Source organism: Haliaeetus leucocephalus, unplaced genomic scaffold (assembly GCF_000737465.1).
Source record: "Haliaeetus leucocephalus isolate CR32 unplaced genomic scaffold, Haliaeetus_leucocephalus-4.0 Scaffold751, whole genome shotgun sequence".
NCBI lineage: Eukaryota > Metazoa > Chordata > Aves > Accipitriformes > Accipitridae > Haliaeetus > Haliaeetus leucocephalus.
In genome coordinates, this window is record NW_010973187.1 from 13,186,498 (window position 1) to 13,210,767 (window position 24,270).

General features: G+C 47.6%; 1 protein-coding gene across 1 annotated transcript in view; it reads left to right on the forward strand.

The window, feature by feature from the left end:
- Positions 1-24,270, forward strand: part of FRMD4A (FERM domain containing 4A) — a 134,357-nt gene that overhangs the window by 94,398 nt on the left and 15,689 nt on the right. The window contains exons 11-15 of the mRNA XM_010580959.1: positions 117-193; positions 4,308-4,446; positions 11,139-11,280; positions 19,893-20,026; positions 23,338-23,460. Coding sequence (XP_010579261.1) covers positions 117-193; positions 4,308-4,446; positions 11,139-11,280; positions 19,893-20,026; positions 23,338-23,460 — 615 coding nt within the window. The remainder of the gene's footprint in view (positions 1-116; positions 194-4,307; positions 4,447-11,138; positions 11,281-19,892; positions 20,027-23,337; positions 23,461-24,270) is intronic.

Below are 24,270 nucleotides of genomic sequence, written 5' to 3' on the forward strand. Positions count from 1 at the left end.
GAGCGGAGCGGAGCGGGGCAGCCCCGCCGCAGCGCCGGGAGGAAGCGGCGCGGCGGGCAGGGCTGGGCGAGGGTTTGCGCGGAGGAGCCTCACTCGCCCCCTTCTTCTCCCCGCAGATCTTCCAATGGAGGCAGCTGGAGAACCTCTATTTCCGCGAGAAGAAGTTCTCGGTGGAGGTGCACGACCCGCGCAGGTGAGCGTCGAGACGAGACGAGCCGTGCCGAGCCGGGCTGAGCCGTGCAGAGCCGGGCTTTGCAGCGCCGAGCCGGTCGTGGCGAGCCGCGCTCCCCCCGTCCCTGTGCGGGGCTTGGTAGCTGGGGAACCCGTAAGCAAGGGGCAGCGCGTACCAAGCCGGGGGCTGCTGCTTCCTTGCAGGGGGACGTTTTGGGATCGGGTGGATGTTTCTGTGGACGTGTTTCCCCTCGGATCCTAGCAGTATTTTATTTTCCTTCCCTCTGTTTTGGCACCTTCTGACCCTCGGGGGGGCTGTGCAGCTCCGGTGTCCCAGCTGCAGTGCCGGCAACCCCTGTGCGTGAAAGGGAGGTTGCCTCGTCCCTGTGTTGCACTTGGAGCCTGGAGATGGGCGCCAGATTTTGTACTCACATGCTTCCTTGTAAATAAATATTCAGTAGTGCAATTGAAAGGAATGGCATGGTACCAGAGGTTTACCGGCAGTCTGGATGAAAGCCCATCAGTCTTTTTGGCACAGGAGTCTTTTCTTCTTACTTCAGAAACCTAACGTGGGAGAGAGTGAGTTCAAGTGACTGTCCTGCATCTAATCGGTGCATTCTGCACCCCTTGCTCATTTGCCTTAGTGGATTGTTACTGCAGACAGTGACCAGTGTGTATTTTGCTCTGTAAGTTGTTCTCAGTAGAAGCAATATCCCACCTGAAAAGTAAGTATGAAAACGACTGGTGGAAACCAGCTGTCTTCCCAGACTGATTTGATGTGCTGGTAGTAGCGCGTTCTGCTGATCGCTCCGCTGTGATCCTGTTTCACCTGTTTCCCATGCCTATCTGTGTCTAATATATGTACTTTTATTAGGGGAATTTTGCATGCAGTTTCTGTGCTTATTTGCCCTGATATGAACACAGTCATGCCAATACAACGGTGCCTGTCTCTATAGGTGCATATTGTTAAAACAAAAACTCAGTAGAGCAGCTCGTACCATTGTGCAGCTCCAGGTCAGCAGAGCCTTGAAGCATCTGCTTAATATTAAGCATGTAAATAGTAGCATGAAATCTAGCAGAGCAAATTCCCAAAGTTGAGAATATGCTGGGAGATCTTCCAGTAGCAGCAGCTGGGGGTGGTGTACTCCTTCCCCCACCAAGCCTCCGGCAGCAGGCAAGGCGTCAGAAACGCGTGCTGCAAGCAACCAGCAGCAAGAAGCCCCTAAATGCCCAGGCTGGCTATTTCCTGGAAGCAACAGTTGTAAGGAAAAGAAAGCAAATAGCTCTCGGACGTTAAAATCATGATGATATTTACAACTCAGTGTCATGCATGAAGTGGGACCAGAGGAACGTCTTCTGTCTCATTTGTATTTAGATGATAGGAATTACTGACACAGAAGAGCTTCCATTTTTTACTCCATTGTGCTGTTTCTCTGAATCAACACCAGGAGGACAATACCCTGTCCCAGGTTGTCAGCCTGGTACTTTCTCACTACAAGGGAATTCAGTTGGTTGATTTTCATATGCAGAGAGTACCACCGTCCAGGTCAAAATGGTACACTGGCTGTAAAACAGCAAGGCACGTTGCAGTGGCATGGTGGGAACACAGCTCAGGTTGTAGTCTCCTGGCCAAGTGGGATGAACTCCTGTGAGTTGTTCAGTGTGTGGAGGCGGAGGAGTAGCCAGCACAGTGCTCTCTCCGCATTCCTCTCCGTGTAGCCAAACCAGAGCCTGAGTCAGCGAAGCCACACTCGCAGGAGAGCAAGCACAGCTCCCTGGTTGTGGCCAGGGCTGGGCAGCACAATGTGTGTTTTTAAGCCCTGCCTCTGCCCATGGCTTCCTGTCCCGAACAAGCCATTTAACCTCTCTTCATCGCTGTTCCTCGTCCTGTAAAGGAGGGAAATGATACGTTTTAGGGGGTATCAACAAGGTTAATTCTGTAGCCCATGTGGCATGCGTGGAGGGAAGTCATAGAAAAAACACCCATGGGCCATTTCTCACAGGTCCCCAAAAGACAGCTGTGAAAAGCAAGTCCACAGCTCTGACCAGCTAAGTCTGCAGACTTTCTAACAGGGTCTGCAGTTTTGATGGGAAATATGTACAGGTTCCAAAAAGAAAAAAATTTGCAAATCACTGCTTGTGAGAGTGGTGAGAATGTGAATGGCTTGCAGAGTATGTTTCTGAGAGTTCAAAATGAGTAACTGCATTTGAACTGAACTGAATGACACCAGAATTAAGGCTTTAGCCCATGTTTGAGTGCCTTAATGCCAATGTGCTGCAGCTGTTTGTGTCCCTTAAACCAACATAAAGCATCCAGAGTTGGATCCTGTCTCCAGCCTCAACTTCAAGAGCACCTCCCAGCACAGCCTTCATTCCCTGTCCAGTGACAGGGATGAGGCAGCCCAGCACCCATCCTCATTAGGACCATCAGCTGCTGTCCTATTGCATCCATGGAGAGTTTTCTCACAAGAACAATATTCATAATGGGACAAGGTCTTCTGCTGCCATCCCATGGAAAGGGCTCAGCACAGAGTAACACTGAAACATGAGATCCCAGTTGTCTCAGACGTTGTTTGCATTGGCTGTGACTGTTTTCTCAGAGAAATTTCACTCCGATTTGTAGCTTCACAGTTTGACTTTAACATTTTGCAGCACTGAAAAGGGCCTGACACAAGAGCTGTCAGCCCTCTCCCAGGCTGAACCGGGCCAGCAGTTCCCATTTTGCTGCAGAGTTTTGCTTTTCTTTCATTCTTGGCTCTGTCACAACTTTGTTTGACCATGTGCCTCCCCTCCCCGTGTTCACCTCCAATTTTGGACAGGGCAGTACCCCACAGGCACCAGAGGAGAGGCGGCTAGTGCAGGTGCAGGAGGGGAACCACTGCCTTAGCAGGTTTGAGGACTTCCGAGTGCTGGGAAAAAGTCAGCCATCCCTTGCACTGCACAGTAGAGCTCCTGGGCTGTCCTGCAGCATCACCTCCACATCAGCATTGCACAGAGTGCCTGCTGGCTATGGACTGTGGCAGCCCCTCTGTAGGACACCCTGCTCCCCAGGCTGTCTTTTGCACTGGCCCCTCTTCACCATCCATGTCGCTACGTGAAAGGCTATAACAAAAGTGTCACGCTTCTGAGCTAGCCTCTGTACCCGTGCTCATATTCATTTCATAATCGTACTCCACCACAAGACTCTTAACAGACTGGAGAGGAGGACCTCATTTTCTGGGGGCTCTATAGATCAGTGGCTTGGTTTACTCCAGCCAGTGCTAATATCGCTGCAGTGGGAGGAGTTGTGCAGACCAGGATGCTGCGAGTCTGTGTGCCGGTGTGCCGGTGTCAGGGGCTCTGCTGGTGGGCTTAGAGTTGAGGGGTGGGGAGGAATAATCAAGCAGTTTTGTACAGCTGTGAAAGCATGGGGAAACCTAACCTGTGTTTTTTGCTAATATTTGAGGACAATTAGGAGTCCCAGAGAGGAAACATTTAGCTCTTATTTTTCCTGTTTTTATATTCACTCAGCTAATCACTGAGTAACATTCTTCTCTCCAGGGCACTAGACAGCCCTCTCTGAGTCTCACAACTCCCCTTTCCCATACCACATAGCAAGTCCTGCTGCATCTGTTTACAAGTGGGAAAATGAAGGCACCTGAAGAGTTTCTCCCACATTCCCTAAAGCAGCCATTGATCCTGTGGATCTTTAGTTGTCACCTCGGTCCTAATATTTGAGAGCCACTGTCCAAAGCCAGAGGTAGTGGAGGGCGTGATGACTTGGCCTCAGGTGTCTCAGCGTGTGATGAGACAGAGGATTCACACATGCTTTGGCATTGGTGACTCCCCTGGGACACGTAGCAGGTCAGCATCAGCTGAGCCAAACCCACAAATACAGTCTGAACTGGACAAACTGGATGATCTTTACTGTTAGTCCTCTTGAGCTTGCTAACTTGAGGAGTTATTTAAAGTAAATGCTCTCCTGGTGTGATTAGCTATTTACTGCTGTTCTCAAAGCATTTTTTGCCATTAGCATAAGGGTGTGCACAGTAAAGACAGCCGCTTTTACTATGAGGTCTGTGATGATAGGTTCTGCCACAGAAAAGAGTCCGAGGAAACCTTGGTGTAACCCCAGTTCATTCTTTTTTCCTCTCCAGGGCATCTGTGACCAGGAGGACATTTGGGCATAGTGGCATTGCTGTGCATACGTGGTACGCCTGTCCAGCACTAATAAAGTCTATCTGGGCTATGGCCATTAGTCAACATCAGTTCTACCTGGACAGAAAGCAAAGCAAGGTAAGCATGTTGGAGGTGGGAAGTGCATGTTGCGGTGGGTGAGTCCTTCTCACTCCCCACAGTCCCAGCAAGGTCAAGTCCAGATGGTGGCTCCTTTCCTGCCCTCCCTTTCCACTTGAGATCAAAAAAAGGCAAATCGACTCAAAATATCTGCTGGCTTTGGCCAGATTGAGGGAATTTGTATTACATTCATGTCTATGGGAGTAAGAATTGAGGGGAAGGTTGTACTGAACTGTGGCCAAATTGGAGGAGCCAAAGTTTGCAAGCAGTTAGTGTTGTGTCCTTGTCTGGATGGTTTCCACGTGTCTTCTGGTTCTTGAACTCGGTCATAAAGTTAGGGCAGCTTCCAATAACTGAGTTCAAAGTATCTTCACACTCTACACCTGTTTCTGAATCCTTCTTGCTTTTTACTATCATATTTTCCTAGAAATGTGGGGTAGGGATATTATTTCTCTCTCCACACAGAATCTCACAACAGAAGGAGGGGGGCAGGATGCTGACAGCCTGGCCTTAGAAGGAACTGTCTTGATCTGGTGCTGCACAAGGGGGCCACTCAATACACAAAAGAAACCACCTTGAAACCAGAGGAGTGTGTGTTCTCCTTCTAATTCCTTTCATCAGCAGTAATTTTAGGCATACCCAGAGCAGCAGGAGATCACTTTGATGACTTTGAGATCACTTTGAGACAGAAGACAGACTTCTCATGCAGATGTCCCTCTCCATATGCGCATGCTGGTGTAAAATTTACAGAGAAGATAGAGCCTGTATTGAGTGGGTACCTTCTTACACAGCTGCCTGCATTGCCCCCCATCTCTAGTGAGATGGCAGGAATGTGCAGGGTGATACTCCTCCAAATGGCTGCAACAGTCTTAACATCTTGCTATTGCTGAAAGCACTGCCTGCGTTTTCAGGCAGGGGCTGCTCCCTCCCTTGCACAGGCCCTGGCCCTGTCAGGTCCCTTCATGAGCCAGTTCAGCCCACTGAACTGGCAGAAAATTTTTTTTTCCTGTTTTTCTTTGCTGCATTATTTTTCTGCCAGTTAAATGAATTGAATTGGCGTGCTGAAATTATGTGAAGGGTCATCAGTGTGCTATTAGTCCAGCTCACTCTAAACCCTTGTGACATTGCTTTCCCTATCATGATCTCTGTGACTTTATCATAGAGTGGGTAGGACTTTTGGATGCCTTAGGCAGAACACATGGTTGCACTCTCTTTGGCCATGTCCCATCTAACGCAGAAAACCAGGATTCATCTTAGTTGCTGTGAGCTGTATTGAATTTAGGGGTGTAGCTAACTTCCCACCCCTGCCTAAGAGCCAGCTGTGAATGTGGACAAAATTGCACGCTCACCCAATACCAGGTAATGCTTTCCTGTCCCCCTCCTCTGCTCAGCGCCACCAGGGCTATGCATAGCCCTCTCTGTTTTGCTCTCAACAAAAACAACTCAGCAGACAAACAGAAGTTTATTTTTTTTACTTTTAGCCAGATGGATTTGATGATCTAGCTGCAAGGTATTTAGGTCACAAGCAACCAACAAACAAAAGGAGATTTCTTCCTCCTCCCATTTCTTTGGTAAGAAACTGGGTCTCTTAAATGCCCAGGACTTCCCTTCAGTGACTTCTTTTGTTGTTGGCAGATTGTGTTTCAATCTGATCTCCCCTCTCTCACACTCCTACAGACAGCACCACCCCACCAGCCCTCGTTTGTCAACCTGTCACGTCTGTGACCATGTCAGTGTGCTTTGTCACAATAATCCCGGTGGTCACGCTGAGGCTTTGAAGTTAAGGCATACAAATATTTTTGTCCCTTTCTCTTAAGGGAGCTAGTATTTTAGTCAGTTGTCCTCATCTTTGACGTGACACTGTCAAGATTGATAGATCCATCAATTTTAATTGATCTGCTCAATTCATCCTGCTGGTCACTTCAGGACACTGTACTCACGTGCGCTTCACTTTTGAAAACCAGTAAAACTTATTCCAGAGTGGGGCAATGTGAAATGTCTTTGTTTCAGCTCTCAAGGGCTTAGACAAACATTTATTTGAGTTTCAGGGGGGTTGCATCCCCTTAAATCTCAGCCCCCACTTCAGTTGAATCCCCAACTTCAAAGCAAAACTTAGATATTCCTTCCTTTCATGTCCAAACTTGGCATTTCATATCGTTTTGACTAAAGAAAGAAAAATAAAAACAAACTTAGAAGAAAAAGCCTGCTGGAGCTCACTGCAGCTGAGCCTTCACTCTAGTGATGTAGATTAGATGGCTGGAGATACAGCGTAGTGATAGAGCAAGCTTGAACTCTGTGCTCCTCACATAACTGGGCACCAGTTGGAGCTGGACCTTCTGCACAGTTCTACAGGAAAAACCCCTTCATGTGATTTTAAAAAGAAATAAAATCAGCTTTGCCTGGATTTTGACCCTTTTACAAGGAAGTGAAGTCCCAGCCTTCTTTGCAGCCTCACTCCACATTGAACTCCTGCCAGCTTGCCGAGTTCCCAATGTCTCGCTCCCCGCTGATCTGTCTCTCTCCCCCTGCAATCGAAGCATAACGTGGAGACTGAAAAGATCCCCAGCTTTCCAAGCTGAACATGTCAGCGTGCAGAACTCCTGTCAGCTTCCCTTTTTTTTCAGGAGACAGATGCAGCAGGACTTCAAGGCATGTCTTTGCTCTGTTGACTGCACTGAATCAATCAAACGTTTGGCCTAGAAGCCTTGAGAAGTCCCATTTTGTGGGAATTTCCAACAGCACATTCCTCCAAGCGCAAGGCTTTTTGGCTGAATGAACCGGTAGATAATAGGCCAAGGGTTTAAAAAAATCACCTGCAGCAAAGCCCCATCACTGCAAGCAAGAGGGATAAATCCATCCCTAGTGTCCATCTACTCTTCCATTTCACTGATGGATTTTCCTTCACCCTCTGACCCTGTCAGAACAACACTGGGGATCAGTTTGGCCCCATGCTTTGAAATGACTCATGAATGAGCCAGTCTTCCTCCATGTAAATGAGACTTGGCAGGTCTGCGCTAAGTGTTTTAAAATTTTTGAGCCTGGAGGGACTGCAGGGCCTGAGGGAGCGCTAATGGGATGTAATGTAGCTTTCCACTATTGTGCTGTGAGTACAAAGTCTAGCCCAGACCTTGTGCTGGCTGCTGCTCAGTGGCCTGTATGAAATGAGCTGTTGGTCTGATTCCTGCCGCTGATGAGTGGCTGTCCAAAGCACAAGACCACCCGATGCTGATTGGCATTGCTGTAGGGAGCAGAGGCAGCAGGGATTGAGCAGCATGGAAAATTAACCCCATTCCTTTCAGGAGATGCTCCATCCCCACTGTTGAGTGCAGGGCACTGTTAGCACAACTGCAACCGGATCTAAAACCTCCTATGGCTTCAGCAGGTTTGGGTTGTACCTTCTGTGGAGGAAGCTCACTCTGCCCTGCTGATCCCCTATCTACTCTCTTCTGTTTTGTTTTTCCTCTCTCCTGGCTCCAGCGATGCCAAGCTTTGGTCTTACATCATTTTTTCATTTGCGCTATGTAGGGCATACTTCCAGCCACTGCTGGCTTGGCGTGCTGGCCAGGACCACAACAGCATCCAGCCGCATTGCCTTTGCTCAGCTTTTTAGTTGGTGCCTAGTGAAACAGGTAGGGCCAGAGTGTGCCCTAATTTCCAGTCTGAATGTGAGCAGAAATAAACTACAGGGCTTCTCGCTGTGACTATCCTACAAATACAGGAAAACCACTGCCTCGCAGAGTGGGAAGGCAGGACCTGTCTGTGCAGACTTGGGATTTGTACCTTTCCTAGACATCCGCTGCAAGGATTCAGTATATTGGGTTAGGCAGATACTGGGTTTGATCAGTATGGCTGTTCCTGGGGTTATACAAGGTATACATAACCCTGCATATATGTAGGGTCATACAGCATATATACACCTGCAGGGGATAAATCACCAGGACAGCAGCAGTCTGAAGACTTGTTACCTCCAAAGTTCTGGCATTGCAGCAAGACAGCAGTTGATGCTTAGGCTCCTTATCAAGACTTCAGTAGCAGGAAGTCTCGTTAGATAAAAGCAGTGACTTTCCTCTTCACCTAGAACTAACCTTCCAGAGCTATTTGGAGACCATGTTTCACAGACCTTGTTTTTGACCAGAAATGTCAGATCCAAGTCAGATCCAAGAAGCTAAGAGAGTGCTATCCTTCTCCTGGGGCTGATTTTGGGGAGGAGCTGTCAGAAATGAGAAGTGTCTAACTGGTTGTAGCATTAGTTTAAGAGGGTCAGTACTGGTTGCCTGATCTGCTCTGACATCTTGGCAGGTAGTTCAGCCTCTGCACTCAAATGAGTGAGTGCACACACCCTGTTCTTGGGGTTGCTGTGGAAATAAGCTTGTGAGGCATTTGGGTACCTCTGAATGGTAATGATGGTGCCTATAAATACCTAAGAATATTAAATTATGATAATACTTCTGAGGGTGTTTTCAGTATAAGGCTCTCTCAGTGCTATCTTAATTTGCAGTCTTAAATTAATCTTAGAAATGCACTGTGCAACAGGGAGACATTTTATTTCACTTATTATTTCACTGATGTGCAAACAGAGTCAGGGGATCACTAAAAACTTAACCTTAAGTGTCTTGCCCAAAGCCCCACAGCAAATCAGTAACAGAGCTGAGTGAAGCTCAGTGTGGTGAGCATTCAGCCATCAATTCAGCCTTAGTTCTTGTTAAAATGATTTCTGCTTCCTGAGGATGTGAAAAAACACTGAAAATCCCATCGTGGCAAGCATCCCTTCTAGTCCCATCTCATGTTAGTTCCAGTGAGAATAGATCATACTGTGGTATGTGGACATCCACCAGCTTCTGATCTGTTAGCACTGTAATGATGTGCCCATTGCCTGAACTGTATGACTAGGGCTGAAAGTCTTTTCTGGCCTTGAGAAGGTGCAGAGGTGATCCTGAACTGGGGCTTCACCACCTTCTCGAACAAAAGTCTTCGTGCAGCTGGAGACACAATGTGCCAACAGCTTTCTGGGTTCTGGGAAATCAAAACTGCAGGTTAGTGGCCCTGCGAGGCCAGGCTAATTGAAGCTCAGCAGCACAGGGCTTGCAAGATTTGGGCGATGGGCTGAGCTCCAAGCTCCCTCCATCCGTGACTGCAGAGCTCACATGAGGGTCAGCAAGCAAGAAGCCAATTTCCAGGTTGGAGATGAAATAGCAGTCATCTTTGCGTGCCATGTTACAGACAGTGAGCTTCTTCCTGGTTGTCAGCTCTCTCCTTGTTAGCATGGCTTGTTACCTGAAGCGAATTCAACAACCAATACATAAAATGGAGCTCAGAGCATAAGCATTAGTTCAGAAGAGGCAGGAGGAAATTTTCCATGTGGACAGATTATTCCACAATGGCTTAATGAAAAGTTTCCTCATATTTTTTTCTGAAGTCCTTGGAGATGACCCCAGTCAGAAATGAGATAGAGGACTCAAGAGGCTTGTTCTGATAAGGCAGTTGCTATTTTGAGGTGATCCTAAGGCTGTACTGGTCAGAAAAAGGACTGAAAAATTGTTGTGGCCACCCAAGACACCCTCATATGTAGGGTTCTTCTTCCTGGTAGTGCTAGGAATATAACTGAAGGGCCATCCCCAGCAACTTTGATGCATGTTCTTGATCCTCTTGTTCATGTTAAGCACCTGCTAGAGGCTGTCAGGAGAATGGACTGGAGATACATGGTGAGCTACTAACAGTGGGGTTTGTATTGCAGAGGCAAGGCAGCCACTAGGACTGAGCGAGCCCAACCCTGCAAGCAGCTGCTGTGCTCATTTCCTTGCTCAGTACCACTAACCTCCTTGCCCTGAACGTTTGCTGCCTTTGTTGGCTCTGTAGGCATAACCACATGTGAGCTCACTGCTCAATGAAGAGAAAGTTCTGGAGTTATCTCACCTGAACTTTCTGGGCATCTTGTTGTCTCAAATCCTTCCATAACCAATGGAGAAACGATGACATCTTAGGAAGTCAGCTCATTCCCTCCTAAGATAGGTTTACGCAGTATGCATGTGTACTTTCCCCTGGAGGTGCCTTGATTATTGACATTTGGTGGTGTACAATGGGTGACTCCTTGTCCTAGTGTGGCCAGTTACTGAGCTGGGGCTGGCTGTTGTTTCTTACTGCAGTGATGTTAATATTCTGAAGAGGTGACTCACAGTAGGGGCATTGCATGCAGCCTGTTAGTCTGGACCATAAGCTGAACATGTTTTCCTACCAGTATTTTCTTCCAGCTTTTCATGACAGCCCATTTAAGCCATGTCCTCACTGTCCACTGTCATGGTCCAAAGATCACTGCAGATTTGGAGAGGTCCCTCCTGGCTTCCTTTAGATGCTGGAGATGGTCTTTAGCCTTTGGGCTTTGCAGTTTATTATGTTGGCATTTCTGAAGGTTTCTTATTGTATGTGGTAACTCAGTGACTCCATACATAGTTTGTTTAAGAGGGAAAAATGTCCATGGCAAAGCAGAGAAAATAACAAACAAGCGATGCCAGAATGGCACCCACTTAAGAATGTAGAAAGTGCAGCAGCGAATACCATGCCAGATTGCTTCTATTCTTGTAAAATAATCCAAGTTTGCTGTGGAGGCCTGTTTCCTGCCACAGCAAAAGGACTTTTTCCTTCTGTGAGCTTTAAAGAAGTGCTAGATCATTACTAACTCCTGTGTCCATGTCCAGTCGAAGATTCATGCTGCAAGAAGCCTAAGTGAGATTGCGATTGACCTGACTGAAACTGGAACACTCAAGACCTCAAAGCTGGCCAACATGGGGAGTAAAGGCAAAATTATCAGCGGCAGCAGCGGGAGTCTTCTGTCATCAGGTAGGTCCTTTATCCTGTAACTGGAGAGATTACGGTGGGAAGGGCCTTGGCCATGGTATAATGGGGAGCAGCCAGAAGCTGCACTGCAGAAATGAAAGTCACTTCCCTTTCTGTCTGTCCAGGTGTCAGTCCGTCTCTCAGCATGTTGCCCCACAAACAGCAGAGGCAGCAGCTTCCCCCTCTCTCATTACCACTGCTTGTTTCCTCTTTGGCCCCAGGATGTCATCTCCAACCTCTCACTTTCCAGCTGAGACCTGGTCTCTCTTCACAGTTTCTACCATAATCACCCCTTGGCACCTAGCTCATCCCTAGGCAGATGCGTTTGTGAAGGAGCCCCCAGCCAGCAGTGAGGAAGCAGTCAGCCAGTGCAGCTCAGCAGGGAAACTGAGGCTGGGAATTGGTGATGTCCCTCAGCAGTGTTGAGGCTGGGTGGCTTCTTCACAGAATGCACATCTGCCTTGCCTCTCTGTTGCTGGAGTTTGCCTGGTGTCCCAGCCTCAAAAGACCTATTCCCTAGCACTCTCCACCATACTAGTGTGGGGACCTAGAGGTTACTTTTTGTAGCTTAGAGCACCTTGCTGTTATGAGGAAGACATAATCTGTGAAACCCAAGAGAAGTTGATACTGAGGAGAGCTAGAGCGTCAGAAGAGAAGGACCAGAGAAGAGGAGTCAGGAACTTCTCAGTATTTCTTTGAAATTCCTCTGTCAGTCTGAATGGGGTAAGCTGTGTGTAAAACAGTGCTAAACATCACTCCGGGAGCAAAGCAAGGATTGATAGTTTGCAAAGAGCTTGAAGCTGCTTAGGTGAGAAGCTCTTCAGCAGGACAAAGTTGCTGGTATCACTATAATTAATAGTTCCAGTCAATTAAATGCCCTCTGTTAAGCATCACATCAAGTTATCAAAACCGATTGTGTTGAGATGTGTAACACGAGAGAATAACCTTCCCGTGCTTGACAAGGGAAGAGTCCATCTATGAACACAAATCCCTTGAAACTGAACCCACACTAGTGCAGGAGATCGGCTTTGCATCAGTGCATCCTCCATGTCTCCTGAAAGCCACGCTTTCTTGCATGGAAAATGTCCAGCAAGGGGTTAAAATGTGCAGTGCTTACAGAGCTCCAGAGCAGCCTGCTGTGCAATTCTTTGCCTTGCCCGCAAACAGAGATGCCTTTCTGCTCCTTAGGTCCTCCTGATGCAGTATACAATCCACTGTCTGTGCCTCCCATTGCTCAGGGAGTTACAGTAGCTCAGCAGCTCCCAGACTGGTGTCGGGTTGTTCGAGCTCTTTGTTTGTTTGGCATTTTTTTCAGCTCTCCTGCTGGAAAGTAAATAATGTTAAGTACCCCAAGGAAGTTCTTAAGGTCTTTCCAAGATCTCAGCCTCCTGGGCACCATTCCCAAGTTTGTGAGAGCTACTTGGTAGTAATCCTGTTTTCATGTTAATACACTGACTTTTCGCCTTCCTGGAAAAAAACATGGGGGTCTGCTTCTGCTTTCACACTGGGAGAGCAGTAGCCAGGTAAAAGCTGGCAGAAAATCAGGCCCACAAAAGCTTCTGTAGGTCTAGCACCTATCAGGATTACCTCGATGGAAATCCCAAACTGGGAGCTGCCAATGCTTTTATTTCTGTATTTTTTTGCTCCCTGCTCAAATCCCTCCTGGCTGAGCATGGGGTTTGCAGACTCAGCGGAATTGCGCTAGTGACTAGAACCATGCAAAGTTCATTGACCAGGTGAGTCATTTCTTCAGGCCAGGGTAGGTGAATTGGTCTACCTGCATGCCTACCTATTTCAGTTGAGGTGCTGCTGGTGGGCCAGGTGAGCATTGCTCCCTTCAGGTTCCTGTGTTGAGAGCTGCCTTTAGGTCCTGCCAGCTATGAGGACAGGGCTCTCCCCAAAATGTTAAGGAGAGCTGTCAAGTTTGCTGCTGCTATGTGCCTTCCAGCAGCTACAAGCACACTTGTGGAGGGAGGAAAGTGTAGAGAGAGGATGTCTGGCAGAGGAGGACAGATACCAGGGAATTGGAGACCCTGGACTGCTTCCACACAGTCACCCAGACCCCTCTGCTCCAAGAGCCCCTTTCCTTGAGCCTGGCTGGCAGAGGTGACCCAGCACTGTCCCACTGGACTGGAGGGGGCATTGGCTGCCTGTTCTGCTGGGCACAGTCACCGACTCCGTCCCAGCCTTTGCATTTCCTCCCATTGTGCCAAAGATTATCGGCGCACAGTCACAACAATGATGGGTTATCGCAGTACAGTGTGTGCACTGGAGAGAATAAGTGCAAATGATTAAGTGGCCACAGTAGACTTCCAGGCTATAAATACCCTGAGTGACTTGAAATCACAAGGGCAGAACTGAGTCTCTGTTTGTCCCCACTTCCCTACCATTCTCTGTCCTTTTTTCTTACTTGTAGCCATTTCCTCTTTCCATCGTGCTCCTCCTCACTGAAGGGGCTGTCAGCACCACAAGGAGCACGCCGAAGCTGGCATGTCTCCCCTGGGTTTGCAGCAAAGCTGCAAGGAAGTATTTGTTGTTGCTTCCAGCTGTCATACTGTCTGGCCAAGATCCTGCTGTGCAGTGCAAAGCAGTCACTGCCCCACATCACTTACAGTCTCAAGACACAGCAGCGGGGAAATGGAGTCTTTTACAGGGACAGTGACTTCCCCATGGTCACAGCAGCTCAGGGCCAAAGGCTAAGCTCCTCCGTGTTTCCCAGGTCCTCGATCTCAGTCTGTGTCCACTGCGGTGTTTTAAGTTTGATACCTGATTCTCCCAAGTGCATTTCCGACAAGCTCACTCTTTTAACTTTTGACCTCATTTGGGTTCTGAAGGGGGCCCCCAAAACAGTGGGTTGTTGGGGTTTAGCTCAAGCATCTTGTGCTTCGGATCTCTGGGCCACCCCTGGGCATCTGGGGCAAGATTTGCCCAGGAATAAAAGCTCTGCTTTCACACTGGCATGAACCCTAATCAAAGCCAGCAGAGGTAATTATCAGAGCGAAATCAGGTTAGGTCTAAGGTGGATTTTTTTCTTCAGAGCAGTCTGTGCCCTAAGAGCTCTGCAGGTCTGGTCTCCTAGCTATCGAGGAGCCCCATTATTGCTGGGTTATTGTTGGACCGAACCCCAGACCACCGCTGCCTTCATCTCAGTGGGCAGAGAAGAGACCGTAGAGGAGCACCTCTGCTTTAGCTCTGCAGACATGTTCGGGGAGCCTCTGGCCCCCTAAGTCTGATTCCTTCATCAGTGGTAGAGGTTTCCTGTGCAGGGACCTGTTTACATTTGAAAATGCCACAACAAATCCCTGCCAGCCAGTTCCCCGGCCCCCACCACTCCATCCGTCAGGGCCATCTCCCAGCCGGACTGCCCCGGCGGGTGTCGGAGCAGATAAACAGCACCCGCACGGCCTCCAGCCAGCCTGTGAGCGCAGGGGCTCGCAAAGACGAGTCGCCCACAGGAATCTGAGCGCATCCTGTGCGGAGTAGCTCCAGCTGGGCTCCCGCGCGCCACGGAGGATATCCTATTTGTCTGGCAGAGACAAGAGATAGCGGCTGTCTGAGGTTGCTGGCTGTTGTGTGCTGACATCCTGGCGCGGTGAGTCAGCCTGGGCTCTGGCATGGAGCAAGTGTGGGGGGACCTCCCCTCCCTGCTCTGGGGACAGCCTTCCACAGATACCTCGACCAAACACCAGCAAGCTGGAGCTAGCAGCCGGATGTAGTGTGAAGGGTTTGCCGTATTTAGATGTGTTTTTCCTGGAGCAGGAGGCTCACAAAATGAGAAAGAGAAGAGATGCCCGGATGCTCTTGCCTTGCCACTGCACAGCCACCTTGTTGCATTATCCTCTCCCCTCACAGTTGCTATCACCAAGCCTTGGCTCTCCCTGCTTGTTTTCATCCTTCTCATTTATCCCTTTTCTAAGCTTACTCCGCTCTGCTACAATAGGTGGAGGAAATGGGGACAAACAGTGAGTCACTGGTAGGGCTTTCCTCTCCAAAACGGTGGCTCACATTGCTGGTCTCAGCCCTTTGACAAGCTTTAAACGAAAGCTTGTCTTGGAGCTGACACCTGGTAGCCAGGAGCCCCTGCAGATCTGCACAGACACAGCACGTCGCCTTGGTCAGATCCTGTGGGGGTGTGACTCACTTGCTTCATGTCCCTGTTGACATCACCAAGACGGTCTTGACCTCACCGGTATTGGAGGGATCAGAAACCAGCCTGTTAGCACTAGTAAAGCTTAGTTAGCACTAAGCTCAGCCATTAATTCTGCTGGGGGAGTGAGTTGGGCAGAGAGGACCACGTTCTCCCTCAGTTTCATGGCCAACAATCTCCTGAATGTCAGCGGGTGGAGAAATCGCCCAGAGACGCCAAGTGTGAAGAAGAGGAATAGAGTATCCACACAGTAACAGGGTATTAAGTGGGTGTTCAGGTCACCAAGACCTGCGTCCCATCCTGTATGCTAAGGAGGAAGGAGCATGTACGATTGCCTTGGCTTTGAAATTAAACCAGATTAAATTAAATTAAAGCAGCATCAGATATAAAAACATGCCTTAATTCAGTAGGTTCCTCATGCCCACCAAAGAGATGGCCCTGTGCTTGCTACCTAGTGGGTTTTCACAACCCTTTCTCTTTTCGGGACATCAAATGGTTCTGCAGAACTCCATGTTAGAAGGCAGAGTTTGGTAAATCTTTGCACAGCAAATGGGAAGGAGGCTGAATAATAATTTTCACAGAAATGTTCAAAAGCCATACAAGGAAATTACGTATTTCAGCAACATTTCTCCTGTTTACTGCATTAGGAATTAGCCCTAACTGTAGGAGATAAAATACCTGAGAAAGCCTCCCACTCAACTGTTTCTGTCACAGTAGGAGTCTCTTGTGTTAGGACTGATCTTTCAGGACTGATTTTTCTCTGTTGATGATCCCTTTTGGAAGGCACTGGGCAGCCATGACTCGGTGAGCTTCATGTTTAATAAGGCTGATTTAAGGTAGTAGTATCTGCTTGATTGGTTTGGTTTGTGCTGGTCTTTGATTATTTCTTAAGTTGTTTTTATGATCTTTTGATTTATTCTGACATTTTTGGGTCAATTGCCACTGGCTTTAGAAGTGGGTCTGTGGTCACAGCCTTGCTCGAGGCTGGATTAATACATATTTATAAATAAAGAGCCTCTAATGGAAGCTGTAGGCACCCCAGCAATACAAAGCACTGTTCTCTGCTCCTTTACAAGCATCTCACATGGGTGTGATTCTCTTAACTGATCAAGTTTCCATTTGCTTTTCACCTGTGAAAACAAGCAGAGAATCCAACCCATAAAAATCTAATAATACACCCCAAAATAGTTCAGCTTTTAAATTAAAAAAAAAAAACAGCTAGAACAGAACAGTTTCTGAAGGGGAAACTTCAAGAAGGTCTGAAGAAATAAGTAAGTCCTGCAGGTAGGCCCAAGGGATCATCCAAGTCAGGTATGGTCAAGCTAAAACAGTCAGCATCACAAGCCATGAACTGAGTGCCACAGCTTTTAAACCCTTGCTACACTTGAAGAGTTTGTGATACAAAGACACACTTGGAAAAGGTTAATTTGAACTGGTTCATTAGTGCCAAGGAGTAGTTGACTTTGGTTTCACCAGTAATCCCCATTGCTTAACTCAGAGTGTGACAATGTGCTTCCAGACCTCCCCCAATTCCTTTGCTTTCTGGTAGGGGTGAAAAAGATGGCAAAATGAGTGCTCAGTGGACACTGCCATGGACTGCATCAGGGTTGAGACCAGCGTGGTTCTCACACAGGGTAAGCACAGCTGGAGCAGATGCCGTGAACTGTCTGTGCTTGATTTGGGTCCTTACCAGCTCAGCCAGAAGCCATTTGTTTCCTTCTTGTCAGCACACCCCAAATCAGCACAGGCGTCTGGCCAGGGTTTAGGCTATTCGTATGCTTTTAAATGTTTCAGCATCTATGTAGCTGCTGTGGCAACCTGCAGTGCAAAAACTAATAGCTTTTAAAAATAAATCTGAGGCTGGTGTGGAGGTAGGGAGTAAAGGGAGGAAGGAAAGGGGAAGAGCAGTTGAAAGGAAAACGTAGGTCATTAAAGTTGTCCTAAAAGAAAAAAAAAAAGGGGGTTTGAAACATCTGCTGGAATAGTGAGCAACTTTTTGGTGGGACTCAGCAGTTTGTTGGCAATTCAGTGAACAAATTCAGCAGCTCAGCTTTTGCTAGTAACTGCTCACCAGGGTTACTATTAAGAATTACTAAATGCTAGAGAGGGCTTTCCCTGCCAGTGCAAATACAAGGCTCCTCTAGAAGATCCCGTCAAGTTCTTGCAGCACAGACGTGTTTGCAGAATTGAGTTTTGTTGCTCTATAAGGGCAAACAAACCCAAATGAAATGAGGGTGAATACAGCAACTAAACAGACCTCTTACCATGAGGTCGTCCTTCTTTATCTGATGATGCTCAACCTGGTTGACATTTAGAGAGCCCTTTTTCCACCTCCCCCCACTCCAGGACAGCCCAATAAAAGGTGTAACAAAGCGGGGTGGCGTTTTGCAGAATAAGTGCCAGCTGTCTTCCTGTATGAAAACTGCAGAAAATAGTGGTGGAAAAGATCTAAGATTCTTTGCTCCCCCTGGGCCAGTGCAGAACTGTTTCATGGCACAGGCTGCCCAATCCTCTTTCGGTTTAGCTAACGGTCTGCTGCAATAGTAGCAATGAAAGAAGCAGCTGAAAGAACAAATTACACTCTGGTTTCCTGCCAAAGCAACAAGTTGTTCCCAGGTTCCTTCCAGACATCTGTGAAACGGCAGCAACCTTTTCAACCAACTTGGGCTGAGGGTCTTCACTGTACACTTGGAGGCCAAGCTGCAAATGTATCTAGAAGCCCACCCTCACCCCCATCCTACAGGTACACAGACACCTCCATGTAGCATGTCATTGTATCTGACTCCTGCAGCTAATAAAGGTCTGCTTTCTCTGTGCCATTGCTCTAGAGGGGCAGGGGAGCCTCCCAGAGTCACCCTGGGACAGCAGGTGCTGAGACCACTGAGAAACCAGTGTGGACTAGCAGAAGCACCCTTGAAAGCATTGCTGAGTCAAAGGCTTCTCTGCAGGCATAAACCTACAGTAAACTAAATGCCCCACAAGAAGTCCCTACAAAGCACTGGGCACAATCCAGCTGGTGGTTTGTGTCTGGTGTCATTTTAGGTAGATTAGAGTATCCCACTGCCAGTCCAAAAGAGTGTGGGTCTCACAGGGTCCTGTGTCGTGTCTTCCACCCCATGGAAGACACTTCTGTTCAGGCAACAGCAACCCCTCCACCACAACAGCCGTGTCCATTCAGCCCAGCTCAAGACCCACTATGGAGTTGATTAAAAAGGGATCAGATGCAGACTTAGGCTGAGCTCCAGAGCTGTGTGTGGGGCAGAGCTTTAGTGTGTGGAGCTGTAGCTCTCAGTGTCATCTGTGGACAGACATGGGACACTACTGCTGAATCCACCAAGATACCAGAACTCAGCTTTCTGTAAACCCAAGGTGGATGCTTTGAACCACAGTTGTAGCTGACCAACAGCCAGTAATATGAGGAAGAAGTACGTGGAGATAGCATTTTCCCTTTCTTGAGCTTGCTTTTCATCTCACAGTATGGCCATAACCATCATACTCTCAGATGAAAGGATGCAGTTGGCTTATCCAAACATGGGGATCAGAGCAAAGTAGTGACTTCACTATAAACTCATCCCTGAGCCCAGAGCTGCGTTAAAGAGGGCGAATGCTAAGCACATCCTGAAAAATCAGCTGCTCAAGTTGGGGACCCCAAAATGGATGCAACCAACATTGCCCCTTCTTTGAGATGCTAGATCTTGGATAGCAATTGAAGCACCATCACAAACCAAAATAAAATCAGGAATCCCATCAATAAGTTCCCCAAAAGAGCAGAAGTTAGAAATGCTGTCATGACGTCTGAGCAGCAAAATCTGACTTAATGCATGGACTTATTTCAGCACAAGTTGCTGGGTAATTGCCACTTGAAAAGTCAAGCCATTTGGACATCCAGTTTAAATTTCTTGACCTATGTCTTCACAAGAAACAGCTACTATCCCAGAAGGACCTATGGGTTATTGTTGTTTTGGTGTGTTTTACAGGAATCTTGCTAGGTAATTTCATTCCATTACTTTTCTTCATAAAACAGGCACTGTAAGTGGATTGAATTAAATGTTTGCTACTAGGATAATTGCAGTTCTTCAGAAGTAGGCTGTTATTGTCAAATGGTTTCTCCTAGTCTTAATTTCCAAAAAATGCGTCTCCGGGGCTTCGTAAACTGTACTGTTATTTGCCATTGGGAATTTTCATGGGAATGGTATGTCTTTTTTTTCTAGAATCTTTACATGAATAATTTTATTGCTTTTCTGGATAACAATTACAAATGTCTTTGTGTGCCCCACTGTCCAATCTCTGTCTGTTAGCTTAAACATTAAGAATTTGCAGTAAACAAACGTGACTGGGTAACACCTGCTTCATGTCATAGTCTGATTTCTTTTTGGAAGGACTGCATCCAGGCTTTGGTAAAATGACAAGCACTCCAGATGTGTATTCTGCTGTCAGCTGGCCTAGTGAAATCATTGTTTATTGATAGGTTCCCAAGAGTCAGATAGTTCTCAGTCTGCCAAGAAAGACATGCTGGCTGCACTGAAATCCAGGCAAGAAGCTTTGGAAGAGACACTGCGCCAGCGCTTGGAAGAGCTAAAGAAACTCTGTCTCCGAGAAGCGGTAGGCAATGGACATTTTATAACCTGTAACACTTTGTTGCTTGCATTGTTATAGCATGCTTGTTGTTTGGAGGTGGTGTGGAGTCAGGAGAAGAGATTCCTTCCATAGTCACCTCTTACAAAGCTCATTGTACAAAGGCCTCAGGAAGGTCCAACTCCAGATTGCAATGTCACAGGACATTTCTCCCCCAGAAAAGAGGACCCCATGTCAGCTGGGTACCCAGTTGGCTTAGGGCTAGGAGGGTGCTCAGCATCCATGTCTGCTGTTTGAAATTGTGTTTAAGATACATTCAGCCAGGCTTCTAACTGACTTTGGTGGGAATATGCAGCTACCTAAATGGGATAGGAAGGCTGTCCTCTGTCCTGGCAATCCCTTCTCAAATGCTTTTGACATCATTAGCAAAAAAAACCCAGCCTGATACACTTTCTTCTTGGAGCAGGCCTGACCTTACATGCTTTTCTTCTCCCAGCACATTCTTACAAACAGCACACAAGGTCTCACCTGCTCCATGTAGACTCCCTTCATCCAATAAGCTCTGGCACTGGAGAGGAACCACTGTGGTGGCAGTGTGGTGGCAGACCTTGTGAAGAGGAACCACTGTGGGTGTCCCAGGACATGCAGGACAGCTCAGCAACTCATCTCATAACCTTCCCACTCATTTGCCAGTTCATTCTTAGAGTACATAGGAGGCCAGTTTAGAGATCAATTTAATGTTTGGGGAAATCACAACCCTGTTGCAGATATATGTGAAGATTAGCAGCAGCGTACACTTGGGTCATTCAGCAATTCTCCTTTGTTTACCAGGCCCGAAAATCTGAAATTTAATAACAAATCACAATGTGTAGCACAAGAGGAAGCTGGCTGCAGAAAGTGGCACCGAGATCTTCCAGTTGTTGCTCAATATTTGATGTGTATCTCACCTTTGACAAAAGTAGGGAAAACAGGTCACTGATTCAGCTCTCATTGCACTTTGTTTCAGTTAGTCTATAGTTTTAATGCCAACAAGAGTAAGTTGTGGAAAATACCTCTCAACAAAGAAAGTCAGCAGAAGTTTCTGCTGCCCCAAGTCCAGTCCTTTATTCCACATGAGCAATCCTTTCCCACCTGGGAAGTCCTGGTTGACTTCAGCAAACAACTTGTGCTGATAAAGGTCGCAGGACCAGATCCAGTCTTGTAAGTCCATCGAGTACAGAGCTAAGGTCATCTGCAAGAAGCAGTCACACGCTTTTGGGGGGCTGATGGACAAGGTCTAGAGGGCTCTACTTGCTCTGGAGGAATTGACCACCCTAAGCTAACACTGCCTGACTGCCAATGACTAATGCCTTGCAGCAGCACCGCATGCAGCGGAAGATGTGCCTGTGGTGCAGCCTCAGGCATTTCACAAGCAACTGGGATGCGGGCAAAAGCTCCTGCTGGGGCATGGAGCCAGAGGTAAAAAGCGGTATCTCCTTAATGTGCTGCTGCAAGGCTGGCCAGAGCCCATCTGTCAGCACCTTAAGAGCTGGTAGAAAGTGTTCGTGCTTTCTGTAGATGATCCGAGAGAGGCAGTTGATGGACACTTGGAATCTGACCCTGTCTTGCAATCATACAGCTCATCCATCAGCAGCCTGTAGTTGGAAGCATTTCCTCTCAGGCTGCCCTTTGTCCTTTCTGCTTTGGCAAGGGAATGGCCAAAACAGAGGGAGAAGGCGGCAAACCAGGAGATAAAAAAGGGTTAAAAGTGGGGGCATAATCAAATAAGCATGGCCAGAGCCATTCGTAACAGTGGCATCAGGTTACTTCAGGCCATCACTACTCCAGTTACTTATTAATATAGATTACATTTCAGGACCGTGTTTCTGAATACTTATGGTATGGCCCACATTAATTTCGTTCTGCTCCCATCTTGGGCATTTTACAGAAGATATTAACTCTTTCCCCACTGCCCCGCTTCATACTAAGTTAGAGGTTATAAAGAAAATATCCTTATTTCCCTCAGGAAGGGGTACAGGAATCTGTGTCTTGATGCAGTGCTTAGAGCCACATCTCACTAGAAGGAACACATTTCAGAAGAAAAGCTGAAATAACCCCACAGGGCTGGGGGGGCAATGCAGAATGGGACTCTGAGATGTTGCAACACTGCCTCTCGCAAAAGGGCGTTGTGCATGTTAGCGTAGAGCTGTGCTGCAAACCCATTTTGCTGGGAATTGCTTAAAGGAAAGATTTGAAAAGGCCAGGTCCTTGTTTCCTAGTGACCTGAAAAGAGTAGAATGAAAAACCCCATTAGGAAGTGGGGGAGAGGCCAGGGCAGGCAGGGGCCTGAGCTGCGCACTCACATTAAGGTCAGCTGCTGTTCTTTGGGATTCAGATGATTTAGGTTACTCTGCCAGCTGGATCCTCTCAAGGCTGATGCTAAGGAACACAAAAGCCTTTTGTCCTTCATGGGGAGACTTTTGAGTACAAGGAGTGGGGCTGTGCTGGTAGTGAGGCTCCTGCCTTTTTTCTGTAGGCATTTGAATGCCTTCGATTCAGATATGTGTGGCTATATTGTGTAGTCCAGAGGAAAAAAACCCACAGCATTAACATTAGTAGTGGCAGTTGCTGCTTCCTGTGTTCCAGATATTCCCCAGTTCTGTGGGGTTTGCTTCAGATTTTGAAGAAATCTTTGCAAATTACCCCATCAGTCTGAAAAAGCATCATCTAATATTGCTCTAAAGCTGCCCATGACATCACTGGGGTTTGGAAGGGGCTCTGATACATGAAGTGTTATCAGATGGGTAATGAGGTACCAGCCACTGCTTTTAGTGACCATTTTCCCTGCATTCCTCTCAGACACCTCATGAATCAGGTGGGAATGTTTTTCTGTGCAGGTCATAACCTGCACAGCTGTTGCCAGTGGGGCTTTCTGACTCAGCAGACCTGCATCCTGCATGAAGGCTCTTGGATCTGCTCACCCCTTCTCAGAAGTAGCTCAGCAGATAGAAGCTCTTCTTTTCTACTCACTCTGCAGCAGAGATGAAAGCATATATGCTGCAGTCTGTTCAGCCTCAGGGCCCAACACCCTGGGGGGTGGGCACCACCTACAGACCTACCCTGGGCAGGCCACAGAAATCTGTATTCATGCACAGGTTAAAGAAAAGTTCCCCACCCACAGTGTCAGGTTCTGGGACGGATTTGCAGGGCTGGGTGCTCTCTTGTATGTTTATCAGCTGGCTGAACTGGGTATGTTGTTAATAAATGCCTGTCATTTTACAGTCACAGTTCAAGAGCAGTGTTGTGCTTCGCTCTGCTGTAGGATTTCCCAGATCACTAACAGCATTTTCTGCTTACAGGAGCTCACAGGAAAGTTGCCACGAGAATACCCCCTTGATCCTGGGGAGGAGCCACCTATTGTAAGGAGAAGAATAGGAACTGCCTTTAAACTGGATGAGCAGAAAATCCTGCCTAAGGGAGAGGTGAGGCTCTGCCCTTCCCTTCTAGCCCTGTGTCCCCACCTCAGGTCTCTAAGATGTCCACCGTGCATCACATAGGAACCATCAGTCCTACAGTCATTTTTGTTTTAAATGTCTGTAGTTGGTCACGGTGCCTTTTTTTTTTTATAGCCATCAGAATGGGGAAGCAGTGAGAGAGATGGCCTTAGTTCACACTCGGAGTAAAGGTGAAACCCTCGAAGTTCAATCCTGGCTTTGCTAGAGGTAACAGAAATAGCCTGGATGACCAACTGGACCATAACAGTCCAAGTGCTCTGGTGACCCAGTGCAGTGACTTCTGTGAGTAGGGAGCACGTCAGGAGCCCCTTGAGCTATCTGAGCCCTGCTGCTGCCCTGTGTTGTTATTGCAAACAGCCACTTGCTTTCCGCTTCAGTAGCAATCCAAATTCAGATTTCCCCTAACTGGGGAGAAAAGCATCACAAATATCCATCTTAGGCCTGCAATAGCAAGATGAAAGCTTGCTCCCCAGTCCTTAAACAAAAAGAGCCTTCATCCCTACCTATGGGGAGCTGGAATTACGTTTTTCTAAGTTTGCCAGGGAGTGTTTGTTCTCTTCCCTTGCTCCCACAATGTGCTGGGTCAGTGCCCTGAACCGTGGCTGTGAAAACAGGCCGGCAGCAGCTGTAAGGCGGGACTGGATTCACAGAAAAGCTATTGTCTGCAGAGACGCATTTGTCTCAAGACACTTGTGTATATTCCAGTCTTGAGTTTCCTTTTTATTTTTGTAAGAGGAGAGACCGAAGCTGGTGTGACTGTGTGGTTTAAGGCTTGGT